The 27500-nt window shown below is 44.9% G+C and overlaps 1 protein-coding gene across 1 annotated transcript in view; it reads left to right on the top strand.

Annotated features, from left to right (window-relative positions):
* Positions 1–27500, top strand: part of dcc (DCC netrin 1 receptor) — a 670683-nt gene that overhangs the window by 517787 nt on the left and 125396 nt on the right. The window contains 2 exon segments of the mRNA XM_046305873.1: positions 20576–20671; positions 24540–24778. Coding sequence (XP_046161829.1) covers positions 20576–20671; positions 24540–24778 — 335 coding nt within the window.

Genomic DNA, 27500 nt, shown 5'->3' with positions numbered 1-27500 from the left:
GGTACCAGTCTGGTTAGGGGTAGTACTGTATACTGAACATGGTACCAGTCTGTTTAGGGGTAGTACTGTATACTGAACATGGTCTGGTTAGGGGTAGTACTGTATACTGAACATGGTACCAGTCTGGTTAGTGGTAGTACTGTATACTGAACATGGTACCAGTCTGGTTAGGGGTAGTACTGTATACTGAACATGGTCTGGTTAGGGGTAGTACTGCATACTGAACATGGTACCAGTCTGGTTAGGGGTAGTACTGTATACTGAACATGGTCTGGTTAGGGGTAGTACTGTATACTGAACATGGTACCAGTCTGGTTAGTGGTAGTACTGTATACTGAACATGGTACCAGTCTGGTTAGGGGTAGTACTGCATACTGAAAATGGTACCAGTCTGGTTAGGAGTAGTACTGTATACTGAACATGGTCTGGTTAGGGGTAGTACTGTATACTGAACATGGTACCAGTCTGGTTAGGGGTAGTACTGCAGACTGAACATGGTACCAGTCTGGTTAGGTGTAGTACTGCATACTGAACATGGTACCAGTCTGGTTAGGGGTAGTACTGCATACTGAACATGGTACCAGTCTGGTTAGGGGTAGTACTGTATACTGAACATGGTCTGGTTAGGGGTAGTACTGTATACTGAACATGGTACCAGTCTGGTTAGTGGTAGTACTGTATACTGAACATGGTACCAGTCTGGTTAGGGGTAGTACTGCATACTGAACATGGTACCAGTCTGGTTAGGGGTAGTACTGCATACTGAACATGGTCTGGTTAGGGGTAGTACTGTATACTGAACATGGTCTGGTTAGGGGTAGTACTGCATACTGAACATGGTCTGGTTAGGGGTAGTACTGTATACTGAACATGGTCTGGTTAGGGGTAGTACTGTATACTGAACATGGTACCAGTCTGGTTAGGGGTAGTACTGTATACTGAACATGGTCTGGTTAGGGGTAGTACTGCATACTGAACATGGTACCAGTCTGGTTAGGGGTAGTACTGTATACTGAACATGGTCTGGTTAGGGGTAGTACTGTATACTGAACATGGTACCAGTCTGGTTAGTGGTAGTACTGTATACTGAACATGGTACCAGTCTGGTTAGGGGTAGTACTGCATACTGAACATGGTACCAGTCTGGTTAGGGGTAGTACTGCATACTGAACATGGTCTGGTTAGGGGTAGTACTGTATACTGAACATGGTCTGGTTAGGGGTAGTACTGCATACTGAACATGGTCTGGTTAGGGGTAGTACTGTATACTGAACATGGTCTGGTTAGGGGTAGTACTGTATACTGAACATGGTACCAGTCTGGTTAGGGGTAGTACTGTATACTGAACATGGTCTGGTTAGGGGTAGTACTGCATACTGAACATGGTACCAGTCTGGTTAGGGGTAGTACTGTATACTGAACATGGTCTGGTTAGGGGTAGTACTGTATACTGAACATGGTCTGGTTAGGGGTAGTACTGCATACTGAACATGGTACCAGTCTGGTTAGGGGTAGTACTGTATACTGAACATGGTCTGGTTAGGGGTAGTACTGTATACTGAACATGGTACCAGTCTGGTTAGTGGTAGTACTGTATACTGAACATGGTACCAGTCTGGTTAGGGGTAGTACTGCATACTGAACATGGTACCAGTCTGGTTAGGGGTAGTACTGTATACTGAACATGGTACCAGTCTGGTTAGTGGTAGTACTGCATACTGAACATGGTACCAGTCTGGTTAGGTATAGTACTGCATACTGAACATGGTACCAGTCTGGTTAGGGGTAGTATTGCATACTGAACATGGTCTGGTTAGGGGTAGTACTGTATACTGAACATGGTCTGGTTAGGGGTAGTACTGTATACTGAACATGGTACCAGTCTGGTTAGTGGTAGTACTGTATACTGAACATGGTACCAGTCTGGTTAGTGGTAGTACTGCATACTGAACATGGTACCAGTCTGGTTAGGGGTAGTACTGTATACTGAACATGGTACCAGTCTGGTTAGTGGTAGTACTGCATACTGAACATGGTACCAGTCTGGTTAGGGGTAGTACTGCATACTGAACAAGGTACCAGTCTGGTTAGTGGTAGTACTGCATACTGAACATGGTACCAGTCTGGTTAGGGGTAGTACTGTATACTGAACATGGTACCAGTCTGGTTAGGGGTAGTACTGTATACTGAACATGGTCTGGTTAGGGGTAGTACTGCATACTGAACATGGTACCAGTCTGGTTAGGGGTAGTACTGTATACTGAACATGGTACCAGTCTGGTTAGGGGTAGTACTGTATACTGAACATGGTACCAGTCTGGTTATGGGTAGTACTGCATACTGAACATGGTACCAGTCTGGTTAGTGGTAGTACTGCATACTGAACATGGTACCAGTCTGGTTAGGGGTAGTACTGCATACTGAACATGGTACCAGTCTGGTTAGTGGTAGTACTGTATACTGAACATGGTACCAGTCTGGTTAGGGGTAGTACTGCATACTGAACATGGTACCAGTCTCGTTAGGGGTAGTACTGTATACTGAACATGGTACCAGTCTGGTTAGGGGTAGTACTGCATACTGAACATGGTACCAGTCTGGTTAGTGGTTGTACTGTATACTGAACATGGTACCAGTCTGGTTAGGGGTAGTACTGCATACTGAACATGGTACCAGTCTGGTTAGGGGTTGTACTGTATACTGAACATGGTCTGGTTAGGGGTAGTATTGTATACTGAACATGGTCTGGTTAGGGGTAGTACTGTATACTGAACATGGTACCAGTCTGGTTAGGGGTAGTATTGCAGACTGAACATGGTCTGGTTAGTGGTAGTACTGTATACTGAACATGGTACCAGTCTGGTTAGTGGTAGTACTGTATACTGAACATGGTACCAGTCTGGTTAGTGGTAGTACTGTATACTGAACATGGTACCAGTCTGGTTAGGGGTAGTACTGTATACTGAACATGGTACCAGTCTGGTTAGGGGTAGTACTGCATACTGAACATGGTACCAGTCTGGTTAGTGGTAGTACTGCATACTGAACATGGTACCAGTCTGGTTAGGGGTAGTACTGTATACTGAACATGGTACCAGTCTGGTTAGGGGTAGTACTGTATACTGAACATGGTACCAGTCTGGTTAGGGGTAGTACTGTATACTGAACATGGTACCAGTCTGGTTAGGGGTAGTACTGTATACTGATTTCAAAAATCGTAATCAATTTGCACACAATACCTCATAATGACATCACAATACCCTATAATGACATCACAATACCCTATAATGACAAAGCAAAAACTGTTTTTTTAACATTTTGGCTAATTTGTAAAAAAATAAAAAAACTGTAATGTCACATTTACGTAAGTATTCAGACCCTTTACTCAGTACTTTGTTGAAGCACCTTTGGCAGTGATTACAGCCTCAATTCTTCTTAGGTATGGCGCTACAAGCTTGGCACACCTGTGTTTTGGCGAGTTTCTCCCATTTTTCTATGCGGATCCTCTCAATCTCTGTCATGTTGGATGGGGAGTGTCGCTGCACAGCTATTTTCAGGTCTCTCCAGAGATGTTCGATTGGGTTCAAGTCCGGGCTCTGGCTGGGCCACTCAAGGACATTCAGAGACTTGTCCCGAGGGCCTCACCTGTGTGGTCTTGGCTGTGTGCTTAGGGTCGTTGTCCTGCTGCAAGGTGAATCTTTGTCCCAGTCTATGGTCCTGAGCAGGTTTTCATCAAGCATCTCTCTGTACTTTGCTCCGTTAATCTTTCCCTCGATCCTGACTAGTCTTCCAGTCCCTGCCGCTGAAGAAAATCCCCACAGCATGATGCTGCCACCACCATGCTTCACCGTAGGGATGGTACCAGGTTTCCTACATTTACATTTACATTTAAGTCATTTAGCAGACGCTCTTATCCAGAGCGACTTACAAATTGGTGCATTCACCTTATGACATCCAGTGGGACAGTCACTTAACAATAGTGCATCTAAAACTTAGGGGGGGGGTGGGGTGAGAGGGATTACTTAACCTATCCTAGGTATTCCTTAAAGAGGTGGGGTTTCAGGTGTCTCCGGAAGGTGGTGATTGACTCCGCTGTCCTGGCGTCGTGAGGGAGTTTGTTCCACCATTGGGGGGGCCAGGGCAGCGAACAGTTTTGACTGGGCTGAGCGGGAGCTGTACTTCCTCAGTGGTAGGGAGGCGAGCAGGCCAGAGGTGGATGAACGCAGTGCCCTTGTTTGGGTGTAGGGCCTGATCAGAGCCTGGAGGTACTGAGGTGCCGTTCCCCTCACAGCTCCGTAGGCAAGCACCATGGTCTTGTAGCGGATGCGAGCTTCAACTGGAAGCCAGTGGAGAGAACGGAGGAGCGGGGTGACGTGAGAGAACTTGGGAAGGTTGAACACCAGACGGGCTGCGGCGTTCTGGATGAGTTGAAGGGTTTAATGGCACAGGCAGGGAGCCCAGCCAACAGCGAGTTGCAGTAATCCAGACGGGAGATGACAAGTGCCTGGATTAGGACCTGCGCCGCTTCCTGTGTGAGGCAGGGTCGTACTCTGCGGATGTTGTAGAGCATGAACCTACAGGAACGGGCCACCGCCTTGATGTTAGTTGAGAACGACAGGGTGTTGTCCAGGATCACGCCAAGGTTCTTGGCGCTCTGGGAGGAGGACACAATGGAGTTGTCAACCGTGATGGCGAGATCATGGAACGGGCATTCCTTCCCCGGGAGGAAGAGCAGCTCCGTCTTGCCGAGGTTCAGCTTGAGGTGGTGATCCGTCATCCACACTGATATGTCTGCCAGACATGCAGAGATGCGATTCGCCACCTGGTCATCAGAAGGGGGAAAGGAGAAGATTAATTGTGTGTCGTCTGCATAGCAATGATAAGAGAGACCATGTGAGGTTATGACAGAGCCAAGTGACTTGGTGTATAGCGAGAATAGGAGAGGGCCAAGAACAGAGCCCTGGGGGACACCAGTGGTGAGAGCGCGTGGTGAGGAGACAGATTCTCGCCACGCCACCTGGTAGGAGCGACCTGTCAGGTAGGACGCAATCCAAGCGTGGGCCGCGCCGGAGATGCCCAACTCGGAGAGGGTGGAGAGGAGGATCTGATGGTTCACAGTATCGAAGGCAGCCGATAGATCTAGAAGGATGAGAGCAGAGGAGAGAGAGTTAGCTTTAGCAGTGCGGAGCGCCTCCGTGATACAGAGGAGAGCAGTCTCAGTTGAATGACTAGTCTTGAAACCTGACTGATTTGGATCAAGAAGGTCATTCAGAGAGAGATAGCGGGAGAGCTGGCCAAGGACGGCACGTTCAAGAGTTTTGGAGAGAAAAGAAAGAAGGGATACTGGTCTGTAATTGTTGACATCGGAGGGATCGAGTGTAGGTTTTTTCAGAAGGGGTGCAACTCTCGCTCTCTTGAAGACGGAAGGGACGTAGCCAACGGTCAGGGATGAGTTGATGAGCGAGGTGAGGTAAGGGAGAAGGTCTCCGGAAATGGTCTGGAGAAGAGAGGAGGGGATAGGGTCAAGCGGGCAGGTTGTTGGGCGGCCGGCCGTCACAAGACGCAAGATTTCATCTGGAGAGAGAGGGAGAAAGAGGTCAGAGCACAGGGTAGGGCAGTGTGAGCAGAACCAGCGGTGTCGTTTGACTTAGCAAACGAGGATCGGATGTCGTCGACCTTCTTTTCAAAATGGTTGACGAAGTCATCTGCAGAGAGGGAGGAGGGGGGAGGGGGCGGAGGATTCAGGAGGGAGGAGAAGGTGGCAAAGAGCTTCCTAGGGTTAGAGGCAGATGCTTGGAATTTAGCGTGGTAGAAAGTGGCTTTAGCAGCAGAGACAGAGGAGGAAAATGTAGAGAGGAGGGAGTGAAAGGATGCCAGGTCCGCAGGGAGGCGAGTTTTCCTCCATTTCCGCTCGGCTGCCCGGAGCCCTGTTCTGTGAGCTCGCAATGAGTCATCGAGCCACGGAGCGGGAGGGGAGGACCGAGCCGGCCTGGAGGATAGGGGACATAGAGAGTCAAGGGATGCAGAGAGGGAGGAGAGGAGGGTTGAGGAGGCAGAACCAGGAGATAGGTGGGAGAAGGTTTGAGCGGAGGGAAGAGATGATAGGATGGAAGAGGAGAGAGTAGCGGGGGGAGAGAGAGCGAAGGTTGGGACGGCGCGATACCATCCGAGTAGGGGCAGTGTGGGAGGTGTTGGATGAGAGCGAGAGGGAAAAGGATACAAGGCAGTGGTCGGAGACTTGGAGGGGAGTTGCAATGAGGTTAGTGGAAGAACAGCATCTAGTAAAGATGAGGTCGAGCGTATTGCCTGCCTTGTGAGTAGGGGGGGGGAAGGTGAGAGGGTGAGGTCAAAAGAGGAGAGGAGTGGAAAGAAGGAGGCAGAGAGGAATGAGTCAAAGCTAGACGTGGGGAGGTTAAAGTCGCCCAGAACTGTGAGAGGTGAGCCATCCTCAGCAAAGGAGCTTATCAAGGCATCAAGCTCATTGATGAACTCTCCGAGGGAACCTGGAGGGCGATAAATGATAAGGATGTTAAGCTTGAAAGGGCTAGTAACTGTGACAGCATGGAATTCAAAGGAGGCGATAGACAGATGGGTAAGGGGAGAAAGAGAGAATGACCACTTGGGAGAGATGAGGATCCCGGTGCCACCACCCCGCTGACCAGACGCTCTCGGGGTGTGCGAGAACACGTGGGCGGACGAAGAGAGAGCAGTAGGAGTAGCAGTGTTGTCTGTGGTGATCCATGTTTCCGTCAGTGCCAAGAAGTCGAGGGACTGGAGGGAGGCATAGGCTGAGATGAACTCTGCCTTGTTGACCGCAGATTGGCAGTTCCAGAGGCTACCGGAGACCTGGAACTCCACGTGGGTCGTGCGCGCTGGGACCACCAGAGTAGGGTGGCCGCGGCCACGCGGTGAGGAGCGTTTGTATGGTCTGTGCAGAGAGGAGAGAACAGGGATAAACAGACACATAGTTGACAGGCTACAGAAGAGGCTACGCTAATGCAAAGGAGATTGGAATGACAAGTGGACTACACGTCTCGAATGTTCAGAAAGTTAAGCTACGTAGCAAGAATCTTATTGACTAAAATGATTAAAATGATACAGTACTGCTGAAGTAGGCTAGCTGGCAGTGGGTGCGTTGTTGACACTACACTAATCAAGTCGTTCCGTTGAGTGTAATAGTTTCTGCAGTGTTGCTATTCGGGGCTAGCAGGCTAGCTAGCAGTGTTGTTTACGTTACGTTGCGTTAAAAGAACGACAATAGATGGCTAGCGAACCTAGAAAATCGCTCTAGACTACACAATTATCTTTGATACAAAGACGGCTATGTAGCTAGCTAAGTAGCTAGCTACGATCAAACAAATCAAACCGTTGTACTGTAATGAAATGAAGTGAAAATGTGATACAACCTGTGAATGCGACCGGGTAGTTGAGTTCTATACAGAAGACGTTGGCTAGCGTTGGCTAGCTGTTGGCTAGCTAGCAGAGTCACCTACGTTAAGGACGACAAATAGCTGGCTAGCTAACCTCGGTAAATTAAGATAATCACTCTAAGACTACACCTAAACAACACAATTAACTTGGATACGATGATACGAAGACAGCAAAGACAGCTATGTAGCTAGCTAACACAAAACTAATCAAGTCGTTCAGTTGAGTGTAATAGTTTTCCCAGTGCAGCTAATCAGTGGACGTTAGCTAGCTGGCTAGTGAAGACTACGTTAGGACGGCGAAATACGATAATTACGCAATTATCTTTGATACAAAGACGGCTATGTAGCTAGAGGAAATTGCTAGGATAAGACAATTGCTAGGATAAGACAAATCAAACCGTTGTGATATAATGAAATATAATGAAAAAGTTATACTACCCGTTGGAGCGACGTGCAGATGCGACCACTCGCTCCTACAGATGTGACACTTGGCATTCAGGCCAATGAGTTCAGTCTTGGTTTCATCAGACCAAAGTATCTTGTTTCTCATGGTCTTAGAGACCTTTAGGTGCCTTTTGTAAAATTCCAAGTGGGCTGTCATGTGCCTTTTACTGAGGAGTGGCTTCCGTCTGGCCATAAAGGCCTGATAAACCATCAAGGCCTGATTGGTGGTGTGCTGCAGAGAAGGTTATCCTTCAGGAAGCTTCTCTCATCTCCACAGAGGAACTCTGGAGCTCTGTCAGAGTGACCATCGGGTTCTTGGTCACCTCCCTGACCAAGGCCCTTCTCCCCCGATTGCTCAATTTGGTCGGGAGGCCAGCTCTAGGAGTCTTGATGGTCTTGGAGTCTGATGGTCTTGGAGTCTGATGGTCTTGGAGTCTGATGGTCTTGGAGTCTGATGGTCTTGGAGTCTGATGGTCTTGGACTCTAGGAGTCTTGATGGTTTCAAACTTCTTCCATTTAAGAATGATGGAGGCCTCTGTGTTCTTGGTGACCTACAATTCTGCAGAAATGTTTTGGTGTACCCTTCCCCAGATCTGTGCCTTTGGCACAATCCTGTCTCGGAGCTCTACGGACAATTCCTTCAACTGGTTGGCTTGGTTTTTGCTCAGACATGCACTGTCAAATGTGGGACCTTATATAGACAGTTGTGTGCCTTTCCAAATCCTGCCCAATCAATTTAATTTACCACAGGTAGACTCCAATGAAGTTGTATAAACATCTCAAGGATGATCAATGGAAACGTTTTGTATAATATTTTGTTTAACTTTGCAGCGTTGGAAGCAAGCATTTCACAGTAAAGTTGAACTCGTTGAATGTGAAAAATACAAATTTATTTTATTTTATATTTTCCTAAGCGACATAGAGATGCAATTAGGATTACGTGCCTTGCTCAAGGGCACATAGTCAGATTTTCTCACCTAGTCGCCCAACGCTCTTAACTCGCTAGGCTACCTGACACCCCAGGTACATTTAAAATATATATATATATATATCACATGTCATATTCATTTTTTAAATATCTTCGTCCCTTTTGTCTATGAGTTATGTAGTGTAGCTATGTAGTGGAATGACCACATGGTTCAAGAGGAAATGGCCTCATTAACAACAACAGCATCTAATCAACAATTGCATCAAGTCTTCCAACTATTATCTTTTTTCACAACCAGTTTGACACCAAAAACATTGACAACAAAGACATATTGACAAAAGTTAAATAACTAAGTGTTTAAAAAATATATTTAAAAAATAAAGGATATTTCATCTTGAAACCCTCATATTAAACACCAATATTATCCAGTTAGTTAATGTTTTATATTTAGAATAATGTTTTACAGCTTTGTCCTTGTATTTTTTAAAATTTGAATACCATCTTTGATGGTAGATAATTAGACACCTGAAGTACCTAAAAGGGCCACTAGATGTCTTGTGATAAATTACACAAAATCCTTGAGAGTAAAAAAAAAGAAGAAAATGCTGGTAGTTTACTGCTAAAATTGCCTTTACAACCCTAGTCAGAACAAGTCCACTGCCTGCCTCTCTTCTCCTGTGCTTACAGAATAACAGATAAAACATACTTTTTATGGCTTACACATTTTACATTTATTACATTTAAGTAATTTAGCAGACGCTCTTATCCAGAGCGACTTACAAATTGGTGCATTCACCTTATGACATCCGCTTACAGTAGGTGAAGTTGTCTCCCCTCAGAGATTGGGGTCACAGGGTCTGACATGATCTACGACAACACACTGTTGTAACTATGCTGAAATGCTGTGGGTTAAGTTCCTCAACCTATTTTTTTTCACCTTGTCGGGCTCGAGGATTCCAACTGGCGTCCTTTCGGTTGGTTCTAACCGCTAGGCTACCTGAGCCTGACGATACAGTAGAACGGTTGGTTCTAACCGCTAGGCTACCTGAGCCTGACGATACAGTAGAACGGTTGGTTCTAACCGCTAGGCTACCTGAGCCTGACGATACAGTAGAATGGTTGGTTCTAACCGCTAGGCTACCTGAACCTGACGATACAGTAGAACGGTTGGTTCTAACCGCTAGGCTACCTGAGCCTGACAATACAGTAGAACGGTTGGTTCTAACCGCTAGGCTACCTGAGCCCGACAATACAGTAGAACGGTTGGTTCTAACCGCTAGGCTACCTGAGCCTGACAATACAGTAGAACGGTTGGTTCTAACCGCTAGGCTACCTGAGCCTGACGATACAGTAGAATGGTTGGTTCTAACCGCTAGGCTACCTGAGCCCGACGATACAGTAGAACGGTTGGTTCTAACCGCTAGGCTACCTGAGCCTGACGATACAGTAGAATGGTTGGTTCTAACCGCTAGGCTACCTGAGCCCGACAATACAGTAGAACGGTTGGTTCTAACCACTAGGCTACCTGAGCCTGACGATACAGTAGAATGGTTGGTTCTAACCACTAGGCTACCTGAGCCTGACGATACAGTAGAATGGTTGGTTCTAACCGCTAGGTTCTAACCGCAGTAGAACGGTTGGTTCTAACCGCTAGGCTACCTGAGCCTGACAATACAGTAGAACGCACAACGGCTCTGGGTAATATAATATAATAATAATAATATATGCCATTTAGCATGTCAACAACCCAGGGTCTGTCTGAGAAGTAGTGTATGTCCGAATAGATGACTACTGCACATGCTCTGGAAGGGTAATCTATACTCGTTATTATGCATGGGAAAATGCAGTACGCGGACGTGTGTAAATGTTCTGGGAGACTAGCTGAGACGAGAAGGTCATCACGGATCAGTTGCGATTCATTCACCACTCCTTAGAGAGTTATCTGACCTCTCTATGGTCCTATGACAAGACATGTATGGAGGATTCTTTACCACGAGCCCATATCCAGAGTTTAAGATGAGCCAAACAGCTGTTGAAGACAGGTTGTCTTGACATACGACATTTTATAGTGTAGCTGTAATGATCTGGCATGAAAAAGATGACACGAATTTGAACTCCGTGACACTACCATTGATGACAACACTGTAAGTCTTCAGTCAGTGTTGACCTTCTCAGAGTGCGTGGTAGTGGACCAGAGGAGGCTTCTGATTGGTGTTGACCTTCTCAGAGTGAGTGGTAGTGGACCAGAGGAGGCTTCTGATTGGTGTTGACCTTCTCAGAGTGCGTGGTAGTGGACCAGAGGAGGCTTCGGATTGGTGTTGACCTTCTCAGAGTGCGTGGTAGTGGACCAGAGGAGGCTTCTGATTGGTGTTTACCTTCTCAGAGTGCGTGGTAGTGGACCAGAGGAGGCTTCTGATTGGTGTTGACCTTCTCAGAGTGAGTGGTAGTGGACCAGAGGAGGCTTCTGATTGGTGTTGACCTTCTCAGAGTGCGTGGTAGTGGACCAGAGGAGGCTTCTGATTGGTGTTGACCTTCTCAGAGTGCGTGGTAGTGGACCAGAGGAGGCTTCTGATTGGTGTTGACCTTCTCAGAGTGCATGGTAGTGGACCAGAGGAGGCTTCTGATTGGTGTTGACCTTCTCAGAGTGCGTGGTAGTGGACCAGAGGAGGCTTCTGATTGGTGTTGACCTTCTCAGAGTGCGTGGTAGTGGACCAGAGGAGGCTTCTGATTGGTGTTGACCTTCTCAGAGTGGGTGGTAGTGGACCAGAGGAGGCTTCTGATTGGTGTTGACCTTCTCAGAGTGAGTGGTAGTGGACCAGAGGAGGCTTCTGATTGGTGTTGACCTTCTCAGAGTGGGTGGTAGTGGACCAGAGGAGGCTTCTGATTGGTGTTGACCTTCTCAGAGTGCGTGGTAGTGGACCAGAGGAGGCTTCTGATTGGTGTTGACCTTCTCAGAGTGGGTGGTAGTGGACCAGAGGAGGCTTCTGATTGGTGTTGACCTTCTCAGAGTGCGTGGTAGTGGACCAGAGGAGGCTTCTGATTGGTGTTGACCTTCTCAGAGTGAGTGGTAGTAGACCAGAGGAGGCTTCTGATTGGTGTTGACCTTCTCAGAGTGAGTGGTAGTAGACCAGAGGAGGCTTCTGATTGGTGTTGACCTTCTCAGAGTGCGTGGTAGTGGACCAGAGGAGGCTTCTGATGGGAACAGCAGGACACAAATACAATAATCACAATTTACTAGTCTGGGAGTAAAAGGATTTTCTAATACTGGTGGTCATAAAGGAAAGGAAAGGAATTCTCCTTTTGTATGTTAAGAACTATGTTTGTTTGATTATTTTCCATACTGGTCATCAATGTGAAATCATTTTATTGATTCCAAAGACAAGTTCATTTTAGTTCTGTCAAACCAAATTTATTATATTCTGATTAACTAATTAATGATGTTTTTTTTTTAAACAATTTTTTTTTAAATTTAATTATAATTTATTATTTAACAGGAGAGTAATAATGAATCGCTTTGTGTAAATTTGATTTACAAAAAAAAAAAAGCACAACCAATTTGCATAAGGAAGGAGACAAAAATAACGATGAATATGCAGCTGAAGCAGCCTTCTACGATTCCATTCTAGCTCCATAATAAATAGATATGAACATCAACACCCTGTCGGAGCACACGACACCGAGACCTTACTGTACGTACAATATATGATTTATTATTTTATCATTTATACATGTGTTTGTCATTTCTGGGAGGAAACATCAGAGCACGTGTGTTAATTGCCGTGTTGGTTTCCTGTCTAGCTAACACACACAGATACACGTGTGTTAATTGCCGTGTTGGTTTCCTGTCTAGCTAACACACACAGATACACGTGTGTTAATTGCCGTGTTGGTTTCCTGTCTAGCTAACACACACAGATACACGTGTGTTAATTGCCGTGTTGGTTTCCTGTCTAGCTAACACACACAGATACACGTGTGTTAATTGCCGTGTTGGTTTCCTGTCTAGCTAACACACACAGATACACGTGTGTTAATTGCCGTGTTGGTTTCCTGTCTAGCTAACACACACAGATACACGTGTGTTAATTGCCGTGTTGGTTTCCTGTCTAGCTAACACACACAGATACACGTGTGTTAATTGCCGTGTTGGTTTCCTGTCTAGCTAACACACACAGATACACGTGTGTTAATTGCCGTGTTGGTTTCCTGTCTAGCTAACACACACAGATACACGTGTGTTAATTGCCGTGTTGGTTTCCTGTCTAGCTAACACACACAGATACACGTGTGTTAATTGCCGTGTTGGTTTCCTGTCTAGCTAACACACACAGATACACGTGTGTTAATTGCCGTGTTGGTTTCCTGTCTAGCTAACACACACAGATACACGTGTGGTAATTGCCGTGTTGGTTTCCTGTCTAGCTAACACACACAGATACACGTGTGTTAATTGCCGTGTTGGTTTCCTGTCTAGCTAACACACACAGATACACGTGTGTTAATTGCCGTGTTGGTTTCCTGTCTAGCTAACACACACAGATACACGTGTGTTAATTGCCGTGTTGGTTTCCTGTCTAGCTAACACACACAGATACACGTGTGTTAATTGCCGTGTTGGTTTCCTGTCTAGCTAACACACACAGATACACGTGTGTTAATTGCCGTGTTGGTTTCCTGTCTAGCTAACACACACAGATACACGTGTGTTAATTGCCGTGTTGGTTTCCTGTCTAGCTAACACACACAGATACACGTGTGTTAATTGCCGTGTTGGTTTCCTGTCTAGCTAACACACACAGATACACGTGTGTTAATTGCCGTGTTGGTTTCCTGTCTAGCTAACACACACAGATACATGTGTGTTAATTGCCGTGTTGGTTTCCTGTCTAGCTAACACACACAGATACATGTGTGTTAATTCCCGTGTTGGTTTCCTGTCTAGCTAACACACACAGATACACGTGTGGTAATTGCCGTGTTGGTTTCCTGTCTAGCTAACACACACAGATACACGTGTGTTAATTGCCGTGTTGGTTTCCTGTCTAGCTAACACACACAGATACACGTGTGTTAATTGCCGTGTTGGTTTCCTGTCTAGCTAACACACACAGATACACGTGTGTTAATTGCCGTGTTGGTTTCCTGTCTAGCTAACACACACAGATACACATGTGTTAATTGCCGTGTTGGTTTCCTGTCTAGCTAACACACACAGATACACGTGTGTTAATTGCCGTGTTGGTTTCCTGTCTAGCTAACACACACAGATACACGTGTGTTAATTGCCGTGTTGGTTTCCTGTCTAGCTAACACACACAGATACACATGTGTTAATTGCCGTGTTGGTTTCCTGTCTAGCTAACACACACAGATACACATGTGTTAATTGCCGTGTTGGTTTCCTGTCTAGCTAACACACACAGATACACGTGTGTTAATTGCCGTGTTGGTTTCCTGTCTAGCTAACACACACAGATACACGTGTGTTAATTGCCGTGTTGGTTTCCTGTCTAGCTAACACACACAGATACACGTGTGTTAATTGCCGTGTTGGTTTCCTGTCTAGCTAACACACACAGATACACGTGTGTTAATTGCCGTGTTGGTTTCCTGTCTAGCTAACACACACAGATACACATGTGTTAATTGCCGTGTTGGTTTCCTGTCTAGCTAACACACACAGATACACATGTGTTAATTGCCGTGTTGGTTTCCTGTCTAGCTAACACACACAGATACACATGTGGTAATTCCCGTGTTGGTTTCCTGTCTAGCTAACACACACAGATACACGTGTGTTAATTGCCGTGTTGGTTTCCTGTCTAGCTAACACACACAGATACACGTGTGGTAATTGCCGTGTTGGTTTCCTGTCTAGCTAACACACACAGATACACGTGTGGTAATTGCCGTGTTGGTTTCCTGTCTAGCTAACACACACAGATACACATGTGTTAATTGCCGTGTTGGTTTCCTGTCTAGCTAACACACACAGATACACATGTGTTAATTGCCGTGTTGGTTTCCTGTCTAGCTAACACACACAGATACACGTGTGTTAATTGCCGTGTTGGTTTCCTGTCTAGCTAACACACACAGATACACGTGTGTTAATTGCCGTGTTGGTTTCCTGTCTAGCTAACACACACAGATACACGTGTGTTAATTGCCGTGTTGGTTTCCTGTCTAGCTAACACACACAGATACACATGTGGTAATTCCCGTGTTGGTTTCCTGTCTAGCTAACACACACAGATACACGTGTGTTAATTGCCGTGTTGGTTTCCTGTCTAGCTAACACACACAGATACACGTGTGGTAATTGCCGTGTTGGTTTCCTGTCTAGCTAACACACACAGATACACGTGTGGTAATTGCCGTGTTGGTTTCCTGTCTAGCTAACACACACAGATACACGTGTGGTAATTGCCGTGTTGGTTTCCTGTCTAGCTAACACACACAGATACACGTGTGGTAATTGCCGTGTTGGTTTCCTGTCTAGCTAACACACACAGATACACATGTGTTAATTGCCGTGTTGGTTTCCTGTCTAGCTAACACACACAGATACACATGTGTTAATTGCCGTGTTGGTTTCCTGTCTAGCTAACACACACAGATACACGTGTGGTAATTGCCGTGTTGGTTTCCTGTCTAGCTAACACACACAGATACACATGTGGTAATTGCCGTGTTGGTTTCCTGTCTAGCTAACACACACAGATACACATGTGGTAATTCCCGTGTTGGTTTCCTGTCTAGCTAACACACACAGATACACATGTGGTAATTCCCGTGTTGGTTTCCTGTCTAGCTAACACACACAGATACACATGTGGTAATTCCCGTGTTGGTTTCCTGTCTAGCTAACACACACAGATACACGTGTGGTAATTCCCGTGTTGGTTTCCTGTCTAGCTAACACACACAGATACACGTGTGGTAATTCCCGTGTTGGTTTCCTGTCTAGCTAACACACACAGATACACACAGCACCGGCTAGAATAATCACACTTCTTCAGACAAGAATAATATAATAATAATATATGCCATTTAGCAGACACTTTTATCCAAAGCGACTTACAGTCATGTGTGCATACATTCTACGTATGGGTGGTCCCGGGGATCGAACCCACTACCCTGGCGTTACAAGCGCCATGCTCTACCAACTGAGCTACAGAAGGACCACAAGATGCGGTGAAGTGAAACTGACAAGAACCAACACAATTCTGTTTGTTTTTTTTCTAACTCAGTAAACTTTGTTAGTAATTATCTCTCAAACATACTGCTGCTTTTATTTTAACGATCGATCTTCACAACTAACCGGCTCTGACAAATGGGCCTCTTGCACCAACAACATGTAAAACGGTGTCCCACCAACTAACCGCCAGTCAGTTGCCATGGTTTCAATATTGAACGTCATGTGGTAAAACAACAACCTTAAATCAAGAAGTAGGTACTTCGTGTCTGATGTTCCCATGGAGATTCAATTTAGACCGTGAAAGACGGGAGAACCTCTGGATGGAAGATGGACCGATAGGTCTGTCTGTTGGTCTGTCGATATACCAATCAATTACTCTCCATGCTTTTATAGGTTCCTCTCCCTGTATCTAGACACTCTCTCTCGCTCTCTCTCTCTGTGTCTCTTTCTCTCACTCTCTTTCTCTCTCTCTCTCTCTCTCTCTCTCTCTCTCTCTCTCTCTCTCTCTCTCTCTCTCTCTCTCTCTCTCTCTCTCTCTCTCTCTCTCTCTCTCTCTCTCTCTCTCTCTCTCTCTCTCTCTCTCTCTCTCTCTCTCTCTCTCTCTCTCACACTCCGTCTCTCTCCGTCTGTCTCTCTCTGTGTCTCGTTCTCTCTCTGTCTCTCTCTCTCTCTTTCTCTCTCTGTCTCTCTCTCTCTCTTTCTCTCCCTCTCTCTCTCTCTCTCTCTCTCTCTCTCTCTCTCTCTCTCTCTCTCTCTCTCTCTCTCTCTCTCTCTCTCTCTCTCTCTCTCTCTGTCTCTCTCTCTCTTTCTCTCTCTCTCTCTCTGTCTCTCTCTCTCTCTCACACACACTCCGTCTCTCTCCGTCTGTCTCTCTGTCTCTCTCTGTCTTCCTAGCTGTAGATACATGCTCTCTGGTGCAACAATCCTTATTGACAGGGCTCAGAGTTAACAGGGTTGGAGGATGGGAGCTACCATAACAAACTAGAGAACCCCCACAAGACCATAAACACCTCTACTGTAAAATAGAAACAATAATGATTAGAAAACAGCAGTGTTCTATGTTATATGGAAATGGTGGGTCCAGGATATTTCCAGTATTGGAAATGTTTTTGTTTTGTAAAGGACCTGTTGTTACAAAGAGTAGAGCTAAGATCAATCTGAAATAGTATATAGTGAAATGTCTTTTTGCTTTAAATGGCAATCTATCTATCATAAACCTAATGCAGGAAGGGTCAGGGTTTTGATGTGAGTGGTTTAGAAACGAGAGCCACTTGAGTTAGTCGCTGTCTAGCCGCGCTGTGAAGGGAGACAACCCACTGTTCTATGTTATATGGATAACAGGATAACTCTCTCTCTGTCTCTGTGAAGGGAGACAACCCACTGTTCTATGTTATATGGATAACAGGATAACTCTCTCTCTGTCTCTGTGAAGGGAGACAACCCACTGTTCTATGTTATATGGATAACAGGATAACAGGATAACAGGATAACAGGATAACTCTCTCTGTCTCTGTGAAGGGAGACAACCCACTGTTCTATGTTATATGGATAACAGGATAACTCTCTCTCTGTCTCTGTGAAGGGAGACAACCCACTGTTCTATGTTATATGGATAACAGGATAACTCTCTCTCTGTTTCTGTGAAGGGAGACAACCCACTGTTCTATGTTATATGGATAACAGGATAACTCTCTCTCTGTCTCTGTGAAGGGAGACAACCCACTGTTCTATGTTATATGGATAACAGGATAACTAACAGGATAACTCTCGCTCTGTCTCTGTGAAGGGAGACAACCCACTGTTCTATGTTATATGGATAACAGGATAACAGGATAACAGGATAACAGGATAACTCTCTCTCTGTCTCTGTGAAGGGAGACAACCCACTGTTCTATGTTATATGGATAACAGGATAACTCTCTCTCTGCGTGCTGTTTCTGTGAAGGGAGACAACCCACTGTTCTATGTTATATGGATAACAGGATAACTCTCTCTCTGCGTGCTGTTTCTGTGAAGGGAGACAACCCACTGTTCTATGTTATATGGATAACAGGATAACAGGATAACAGGATAACAGGATAACAGGATAACAGGATAACAGGATAACAGGATAACTCTCTCTCTGCGTGCTGTTTTTTGTTTGTTTTGTTCTGTCTAAACGGTGTGGACTTATTCCAGGAGAAGATTTAGCTCTGTTTGGGGGACTTGAAGTAGAGACCGTGTCAGTGAGGAACGTAAATGCTGTGTTCTCTCCAGGCCTTGTGACTGTCACGGCAGGCTATTTTCAGAACCGTACTCTTCACTGAAAGCTCCCGTGTGTTGAAAAGCTGTAGTGAACAATGTGATCATCTCTAGACTCTACTTCTCGTCACATCTAAGTCTGATTCTGGACTGTTTAGAGATGCTGTATCAACGTAAATAAGGAATAAATCCATGGGATTCTATTATTTTATTCTCTAGGCTATGTCCTGTACTGTATTCGTCCCCATTTGACCTGCTAAATCAGGGTCACACAGAGGTTCTTCTTAAACAAATCTACTTTGAAACAAACAGAGCATTCGGAAAGTATTCCGACTTTATTTTTCACATTTTGTGACGTTACAACCTTAATCTAAAATTGATTAAAAAAATAAATCCTCATCCATCTAAAACAAAATACTCCACAATGACAACGCTAACACAGGTTTTCTTCAGACACTTTGAGACCCCAAATTGAGCTCCAATACATCCTGTTTCCAATCATCATACTTATTCTCCACCATAATTTGCAAATAAATTCATTAAAAATCCTACAATGTGATTTTCTGGATTTTTTCTCCTCATTTTGTCTGTCATAGTTGAAGTGTACCTATGATGAAAATTACAGGCCTCTCTCATCTTTTGAAGAGGGAGAACTTGCACAATTGGTGGCTGACTAAATATTTTTTTTTACCCCACTGTAAGTGGCTTCGGGACAAGTCTCTGAATGTCCTTGAGTGACCAGCCAGAGCCCGGATTTAAATTCGATCGAACATCTCTGGAGAGACCTGAAAATAGCTGTGTAGCGACATTCCCCATCCAACCTGACAGAGCTGGAGAGGATCTGCAGAGAAGAATGGGAGAACCTCCCCAAATACTGGTGTGCCAAGCTTGTAGTATCATACCAAAGAAGACACAAGGCTGTAATCGCTGCCAAATGTGCTTCAACAAAGTACTGAGTAAAGGGTCTGAATACTTATGTCAATGTGACATTACAGTTTTTATATTTAATTCATTTGCATAGATGTCTAAAAACCTGTTTTTCCTTCATCATTATGGGTTATTGTGATGTCATTATGGGGTATTGTGATGTCATTATGGGGTATTGTGATGTCATTATGGGGTACTGTGATGTCATTATGAGGTATTGTGATGTCATTATGGGTTATTGTGATGTCATTATGGGGTACTGTGATGTCATTATGGGGTACTGTGATGTCATTATGGGGTACTGTGATGTCTTATGGGGTATTGTGATGTCATTATGGGGTATTGTGTGTTGATTGATGAAGGAAATCAATTATTGAAACCATTTCAGAATAAGGCTGAAATGTAACAAAATATTGAAAAGGTCAATGGGTCTGAATACTTTCCGAATGCACTGTGTGTAGACCCCGACCAATGCACTGTGTGTAGACCCCGACCAATGCACTGTGTGTAGACCCCGACCAATGCACTGTGTGTAGACCCCGACCAATGCACTGTGTGTAGACCCCGACCAATGCACTGTGTGTAGACCCCGACCAATGCACTGTGTGTAGGCCCCGACCAATGCACTGTGTGTAGACCCCGACCAATGCACTGTGTGTAGACCCCGACCAATGCACTGTGTGTAGACCCCGACCAATGCACTGTGTGTAGACCCCGACCAATGCACTGTGTGTAGACCCCGACCAATGCACTGTGTGTAGACCCCGACCAATGCACTGTTGTGTAGACCCCGACCAATGCACTGTGTGTAGACCCGACCAATGCACTGTGTGTAGACCCCGACCAATGCACTGTGTGACCCCGAGCACTGTGTGTAGACCCCGACCAATGCACTGTGTGTAGACCCCGACCAATGCACTGTGTGTAGACCCCGACCAATGCACTGTGTGTAGACCCCGAATGCACTGTGTGTAGACCCCGACCAATGCACTGTGTGTAGACCCCGACCAATGCACTGTGTGTAGACCCCGACCAATGCACTGTGTGTAGACCCCGACCAATGCACTGTGTGTAGACCCCGACCAATGCACTGTGTGTAGACCCCGACCAATGCACTGTGTGTAGACCACTCACACACATGGTTATGGGCTTTAAACAAAAACGTATTACATTTTGAGGTTGTATCCCAATATTACACTTTATATACATCACAGAAGACTGAAATATAGCAAAACTGTTTGACGTAGAAACACCAGATTTTCAATAGTGTTTTTTTTTAATGTGTATTAAATATGAATAACATTCTAACCATGAGGCCACTAGGTCATTTGACTGTGGGAAAGGACTAATGGTCTTTAACTGCATTGATTGATTGTAATTAACAGTGTTCCTGGTCTCCCACAGAGCCCAGTTCCCACTATGTCATCTCGCTAAAGGCGTTCAACAATGCAGGAGAGGGTGTCCCCCTGTATGAGAGTGCTGTGACCAGGTCTATAACAGGTATGTAATGGTTCTACGCTAGCGAGCTAACTCATGAAATCGTATGGTGCTAAGCTAGCTAGCAAGCTAAACCATGAAATCATATGGTGCTAAGCTAGCTAGCAAGCTAACCCATGAAATCATATGGTGTTAAACCAGCTAGCTAGCTAACCCATGAAATCATATGGCGCTAAGCCAGCTAGCTAGCTAACCCATGAAATCATATGGTGTTAATCCAGCTAGGTAGCTAACCAATGAAATCATATGGTGTTAAACCAGCTAGCTTGCTAACCCATGAAATCATAATGTGCTAAGCTAGCTAACTTTCCCATGAAAACACATTAAGTTTAAATGACTCTCAGTGACTCTCAGTGAGTATTAGACATCACTAAACTAGTGGATCACAGAACAAGCTACCCTCTAAATGACTACCTGTCTGTTCTGAACATCTTTTGAATCCTCTGAAGCCTCACGTAAAATAATTCAGAGACTGATGGCAAGAAGACAGGGCAGTAGCTATATCTGTGGAAGTGGTTGTACACACAACACACACACACACACACACACACACACACACACACACACACACACACACACACACACACACACACACACACACACACACACACACACACACACACACACACACACACACACACACACACACACACACACACACACACACACACACACACACACACACACACACACAACACACAAACACTATTCCCTGTGAGAGGACTGGTTGATCACAGCTTTGAACTGCTGCAGATGAAATCAGAGCATCTCGCTGCCACGACTCAACTCTCAACACTCTCTTGATGTTCACACAGATCCTTTACACAGTTAGGGGTTTATTCACATACATCAAAATACTGCTCATAGTGCCACATCAAGACACGGGCTGCTTTATTACGCATAGGGTTATTCCTTCACATCCACATCAAACCACACTGGTTCTTATGATTCTATGGTGATGGACCACAATTCAAACTGCTTTTATTCATCAAATATCATATGTTTATAGTCATAACATTATATGAAAGACAATACAGTGTTCTGAAGACAACGTATGTTTGCCTTAGTGTCAGAATAGAACTACAGATCCCATCCTGTCAGAATAGAACTACAGATCCCATCCTGTCAGAATAGAACTACAGATTCCATCCTGTCAGAATAGAACTACAGGTTCCATCCTGTCAGAATAGAACTACAGATCCCATCCTGTCAGAATAGAACTATAGGTTCCATCCTGTCAGAATAGAACTACAGATCCCATCCTGTCAGAATAGAACTACAGATCCCATCCTGTCAGAATAGAACTACAGATCCCATCCTGTCAGAATAGGACTAGAGATCCCAACAGACTACCCTAGTATGCTACTTGACTGTCCCTACAAGGTCACAGGGAGTAGAAGTATTCCCATACTGATTGATGCCTGAGAGAAAGATGTACTCTCTCTCTCTCTCTCTCTCTCAAACACACACACCAAATACACACCAAACACACACCAAACACACACACACACACACGATAAAGTAGCCAACACACTGACTGATACCTGAGAGAATTCAATTCACTACTATTGCATTCTAATCCCGTAGTCACCAATCTTTCTTAGAAATATAACTTGATGGAAAGCCAGCCCAGCGCCTGTCTGCATTTAATTCTGTCTCACATCTTTACGATCTGCATTAAAGGCTCACCAATAAACACCGCAGCAAAAGGGAAAGGTGGGAAGAGAGAGAGAGAGAGAGAGGAGAGAGAGAGAGAGAGGTGGAGAGAGAGAGAGGGAGAGAGAGAGGGAGAGGGAGAGAGGTGGAGAGAGAGAGAGAGGAGAGAGAGAGAGAGGGAGAGAGAGAGAGAGAGAAGGAGAGAGAAGGAGAGAGAGAGAGAGAGAGAGAGAGAGAGAGAGAGAGAGAGAGAGAGAGAGAGAGAGAGAGAGAGAGAGAGAGAGAGAGAGAGAGAGAGCATTGTTTTTTTACACCATACTGCTGGCACCCACCAGATGTATGATTGAGACCTCTTGTTTAGTCTTTGATTTGTTCATCGGTATTCTAATACTGGGCTCTGACTTTAACCAATGATGCTGTCAGGTATCAGTACCATTACCCCAGAGCCTCGTTTATCTCTCCTTGATTGGTGGGAAAAACGTATTTGTTGTTGACAACACGATGCAGACATGAATTCAGGTGTCAGGTTTTAACTTTGATGCTTAATATGTTTTCTTTTTACATCTACCTGTCTTTCCTCGGTAGACATGAATAACTTTACTCAATGTGTTGAGGTTTAATACCTGTTGGCTTTAGGTTTCCAACATTTACTGTGTTTCTTTTGCTACAGCTCCGTAGTTACTGTCTTCTAATAGCTGCTCAGCCAGTAGACGGTGTAACAATCTGTTTTCTCTGATCTTAGGTGTGACTGTAGGTGTCACTGGTAGTTAACACTAGTTAACTAGTTAAAATAACTGCGCAGTGATAATCTCACTTTTTAAATATAATATTCAGTTAACTCATATGCAAATAATGTTGTTGACTTGTTCTATATTATAGTCACACCTGTTACCAATTGGAGAGAAAAAATATTTAAAAAACACTTAAAAAAAAAAAAAACTCAAATTTGTATTTCAAACAAACCGTTTCAAAAAAAGCTTGCTATTTCCTCATAGAACATGATGTCGTCTCCCTGAGGAGGATGAGCTGGCCAATCAGCGGTCTAGAGGAGGATAAATTGGCCAATCAGCAGTCTACTTGCATGAATATTTTTTATGACTTGTATACGCCCACACCATTCTGTTGTTGGGATAGGCTTACACCACTCCAGCACAGAAAAGCTGCTTTTTAACATAATCAATTCTAAGGATCACTATTTCACAAATATTGTAAATAATTATAGGGCATATTTCCTAGAAATGTGGAAACACTGTGCAGTTATTTTAGGCTAGTTCACTGGTCGTTGGGCTAGTAGCACCCTTATTAGCGGTAATGTAGCTCTGCTGTCTCCTTTCTGATTGTCTTCTCTTTCTGTGTTTGTCACGTCCATCCTTCTCTTGTCTTTCCACTCCTCACTCCCTCACTTCTCTTGGTTGCATGGTTTATCCTCACCTACCCTTCACCTACTCTTCACTGTCCCTTCACTATCCTTCACTAACCCTTCACTATCCCTTCACTATCCCTTCACTATCCCTTCACTATCCCTTCACTCACCCTTCACTGTCCCTTCACTATCCCTTCACTGTCCCTTCACTATCCTTCACTCACCCTTCACTATCCCTTCACTATCTCTTCACTAACCCTTCACTATCCCTTCACTTCATCCCTTCACTATCCCTTCACTATCCCTTCACTCACCCTTCACTATCCCTTCACTATCCCTTCACTATCTCTTCACTAACCCTTCACTATCCCTTCACTATCCCTTCACTATCCCTTCACCCTTCACTATCCCTTCACTATCCCTTCACTCATCCCTTCACTATCCCTTCACTCACCCTTCCCTTCACTATCCCTTCACTAACCCTTCACTATCCCTTCACTATCCCTTCACTATCTCTTCACTAACTCTTCACTAACCCTTCACTATCCCTTCACTATCCCTTCACTCACCCTTCACTATCCCTTCACTCACCCTTCACTCACCCTTCACTATCTCTTCACTATCCCTTCACTCACCCTTCACTATCTCTTCACTCATCCCTTCACTCACCCTTCACTATCTCTTCACTATCCCTTCACTCACCCTTCACTATCTCTTCACTATCCCTTCACTCACCCTTCACTATCTCTTCACTATCCCTTCACTCACCCTTCACTCACCCTTCACTCACCCTTCACTCACCCTCGCTGCTCCATGGCTGTTTGTTGCATGTCCTAACTACTCCACATCCAGACCCCATTGATCCGTCAGACGACGATCTGTTCCATCTGTTTGATAAATATCCTACTCCCATGCCAGATACGTCCACCCCCATGATCCCCCCAGTAGGTGTCCAGGCCGTGGCCCTGACCCCAGACTCTGTCAGGGTCAGCTGGGCAGACAACTCCATGACCAAGAACCAGAAGACCACTGAGGTTCGCTACTACTCCGTCAAGTGGAAGACCAGCTACTCTACTAGTGGGAAGTTCAAGGTAAGGTCATGAGTTGTGTGTGTCTCTTGGCTCACGGCTGGTTTGCTACTTCAGTTATTTTTCATTTATGTTGAAATTCTGTCGCAAGAAATTTAAATTGGTAGGGTTATATTTTCGTTGCATTATTCTATTTTTGGAAACCTGTTTTCAGAAATATTGTTTTGTCTTTATTAAATCCAATGTTTATTGGTCACGTACACATATTTAGCAGATATAGTAATATCTAACAATACACACACATCTAAAAGGAAAATAATGCAATTAAGAAATACACTTTACAGTATTCAGACCCCTTGACTTTTTCCACATTTAAAAAATAATAATTGTTCATCAATCTATACACAATAAGGACAAAGCGAAAACATGTTTTTTTAGAACATTTTGCAAATGAATAGTTATGCAAATACATAACTATTCAGACCCTTTGCTATGAGACCCAAAATTGAGCTCAGGTGTGTCCTGTTTCCATTTCTCCTCCTTGAGATGTTTATACAACTTCATTGGAGTCCACCTGTGGTCATTTCTATTGATTGGACATGGAAAGGTGCACACCTGTCTGTATAAAGGTCCCACAGTTGACAGTGCATGTCAGAGCAAAAACCGAGCCATGAGGTCGAAGGAATTGTCCGTAGAGCTCCGAGACACAGATCTCAGGAAGGATACCAAAAAAATGTCTGCAGCATTGAAGCTCCCCAAGAACACAGTGGCCTCCATCATTCTTAAATGGAAGAAGTTCTGAACCACCAAGCCTCTTCCTAGAGCTGGCCGCCCGGCTAAACTGAGCAATCCGGGGAGAAGGGCCTTGGTCAAGGAGGTGACCAAGAACCCGATGGTCACTCTGACAGAGCTCCAGAGTTTCTCTGTGGAGATGGGAGAACCTTCCAGAAGGACAACCACTCCACCAATCAGGCCTTTATGTGTTTTTTTATTTATTTATTTAGTTTAACCTTTATAGGATCTGTAGTTCTACTCTGACAGGATGGGATCTGTAGTTCCATTCTGACAGGATGGGACCTGTAGTCCTATTCTGACAGGATGGGATCTGTAGTTCTATTCTGACAGGATGGGATCTGTAGTTCTATTCTGACAGGATGGGATCTGTAGTTCTATTCTGACATGATGGGATCTGTAGTTCTATTCTGACAGGATGGGATCTGTAGTCCTATTCTGACAGGATGGGATCTGTAGTTCTATTCTGACAGGATGGGATCTGTAGTTCTATTCTGACAGGATGGGATCTGTAGTTCTATTCTGACAGGATGGGATCTGTAGTCCTATTCTGACATGATGGGATCTGTAGTCCTATTCTGACAGGATGGGATCTGTAGTTCTATTCTGACAGGATGGGATCTGTAGTTCTATTCTGACAGGATGGGATCAGTAGTTCTGTTCTGACAGGATGGGATCTGTAGTTCTATTCTGACAGGATGGGATCTGTAGTCCTATTCTGACAGGATGGGATCTGTAGTTCTATTCTGACAGGATGGGATCTGTAGTTCTATTCTGACAGGATGGGATCTGTTTTATTTATTTCTTTACCTTTATTTAACTAGGCAAGTCAGTTAAGAACAAATTGTTATTTACATTGACGGCCTCCCAAAAGGATAAAGGCATCCGGCGACAACAACAACAACAATATAAATACAGGACAAAACACACAACAAGAGAGACAACACTAAATACAGGGAGACCTAAGACGACAACATAGCAAGGCAGCAACACATGACAACACGGCATGGTAGCAACACAACATGACAACAACATGGTAGCAGCACAACATGGTAGCAGAACAAAACATGGTAGCAGCCCAACATGGTAGAAGCACAACATGGTAGCAGCACATCATGGTAGCAGCCCAACATGGTAGAAGCACAACATGGTAGCAGCACAACATAACAACAACATGGTAGCAGCACAACATGGTAGCAGCACAACATGGTAGCAGCACAACATGGTAGCAGCACAACATGGTAGCAGAACAACACATAGTAGCAGCACAACATGGTAGCAGCACAACATGGTAGCAGCACAACATGGTAGCAGCACAACATAACAACAAGATGGTAGCAGCACAACATGGTAGCAGCCCAACATGGTAGCAGCACAACATAACAACAAGATTGTAGCAGCCCAACATGGTAGCAGCCCAACATGGTAGCACCACAACATGGTAGCAGCACAACATGGTAGCACCACAAAACATGGTAGCAGACCAACATGGTAGCAGACCAACATGGTAGCAGACCAACATGGTAGCAGACCAACTTGGTAGCAGAACAAAACATGGTAGCAGCACAACATAACAACAAGATTGTAGCAGCCCAACATGGTAGCAGCCCAACATGGTAGCAAGCACAAAACATGGTAGCAGCACAACATGGTAGCAGAACAACATGGTAGCAGAACAACACATGGTAGCAGCACAAAACATGGTAGCAGCACAACATGGTAGCAGCCCAACATGGTAGCAAGCACAAAACATGGTAGCAGCCCAACATGGTAGCAGCCCAACATGGTAGCAAGCACAAAACATGGTAGCAGCCCAACATGGTAGCAGCTGGTAGCAGCCCAACATGGTAGCAGCCCAACATGGTAGCAGCACAACATGTTAGCAGCCCAACATGGTAGCAGCCCAACATGGTAGCAGCACAACATGGTAGCAGCACAACATGGTGCAAACATTATCACAGTCAACAGCACAAAGGTAAAGAAGGTAGATAGA

The sequence above is a fragment of the Oncorhynchus gorbuscha genome, linkage group LG16 (genome assembly GCF_021184085.1).
Source record: "Oncorhynchus gorbuscha isolate QuinsamMale2020 ecotype Even-year linkage group LG16, OgorEven_v1.0, whole genome shotgun sequence".
Taxonomy (NCBI): Eukaryota; Metazoa; Chordata; class Actinopteri; order Salmoniformes; family Salmonidae; genus Oncorhynchus; species Oncorhynchus gorbuscha.
Note: the sequence above shows the minus strand (reverse complement) of the source record. Positions and strands in the feature narration are given on the sequence as shown.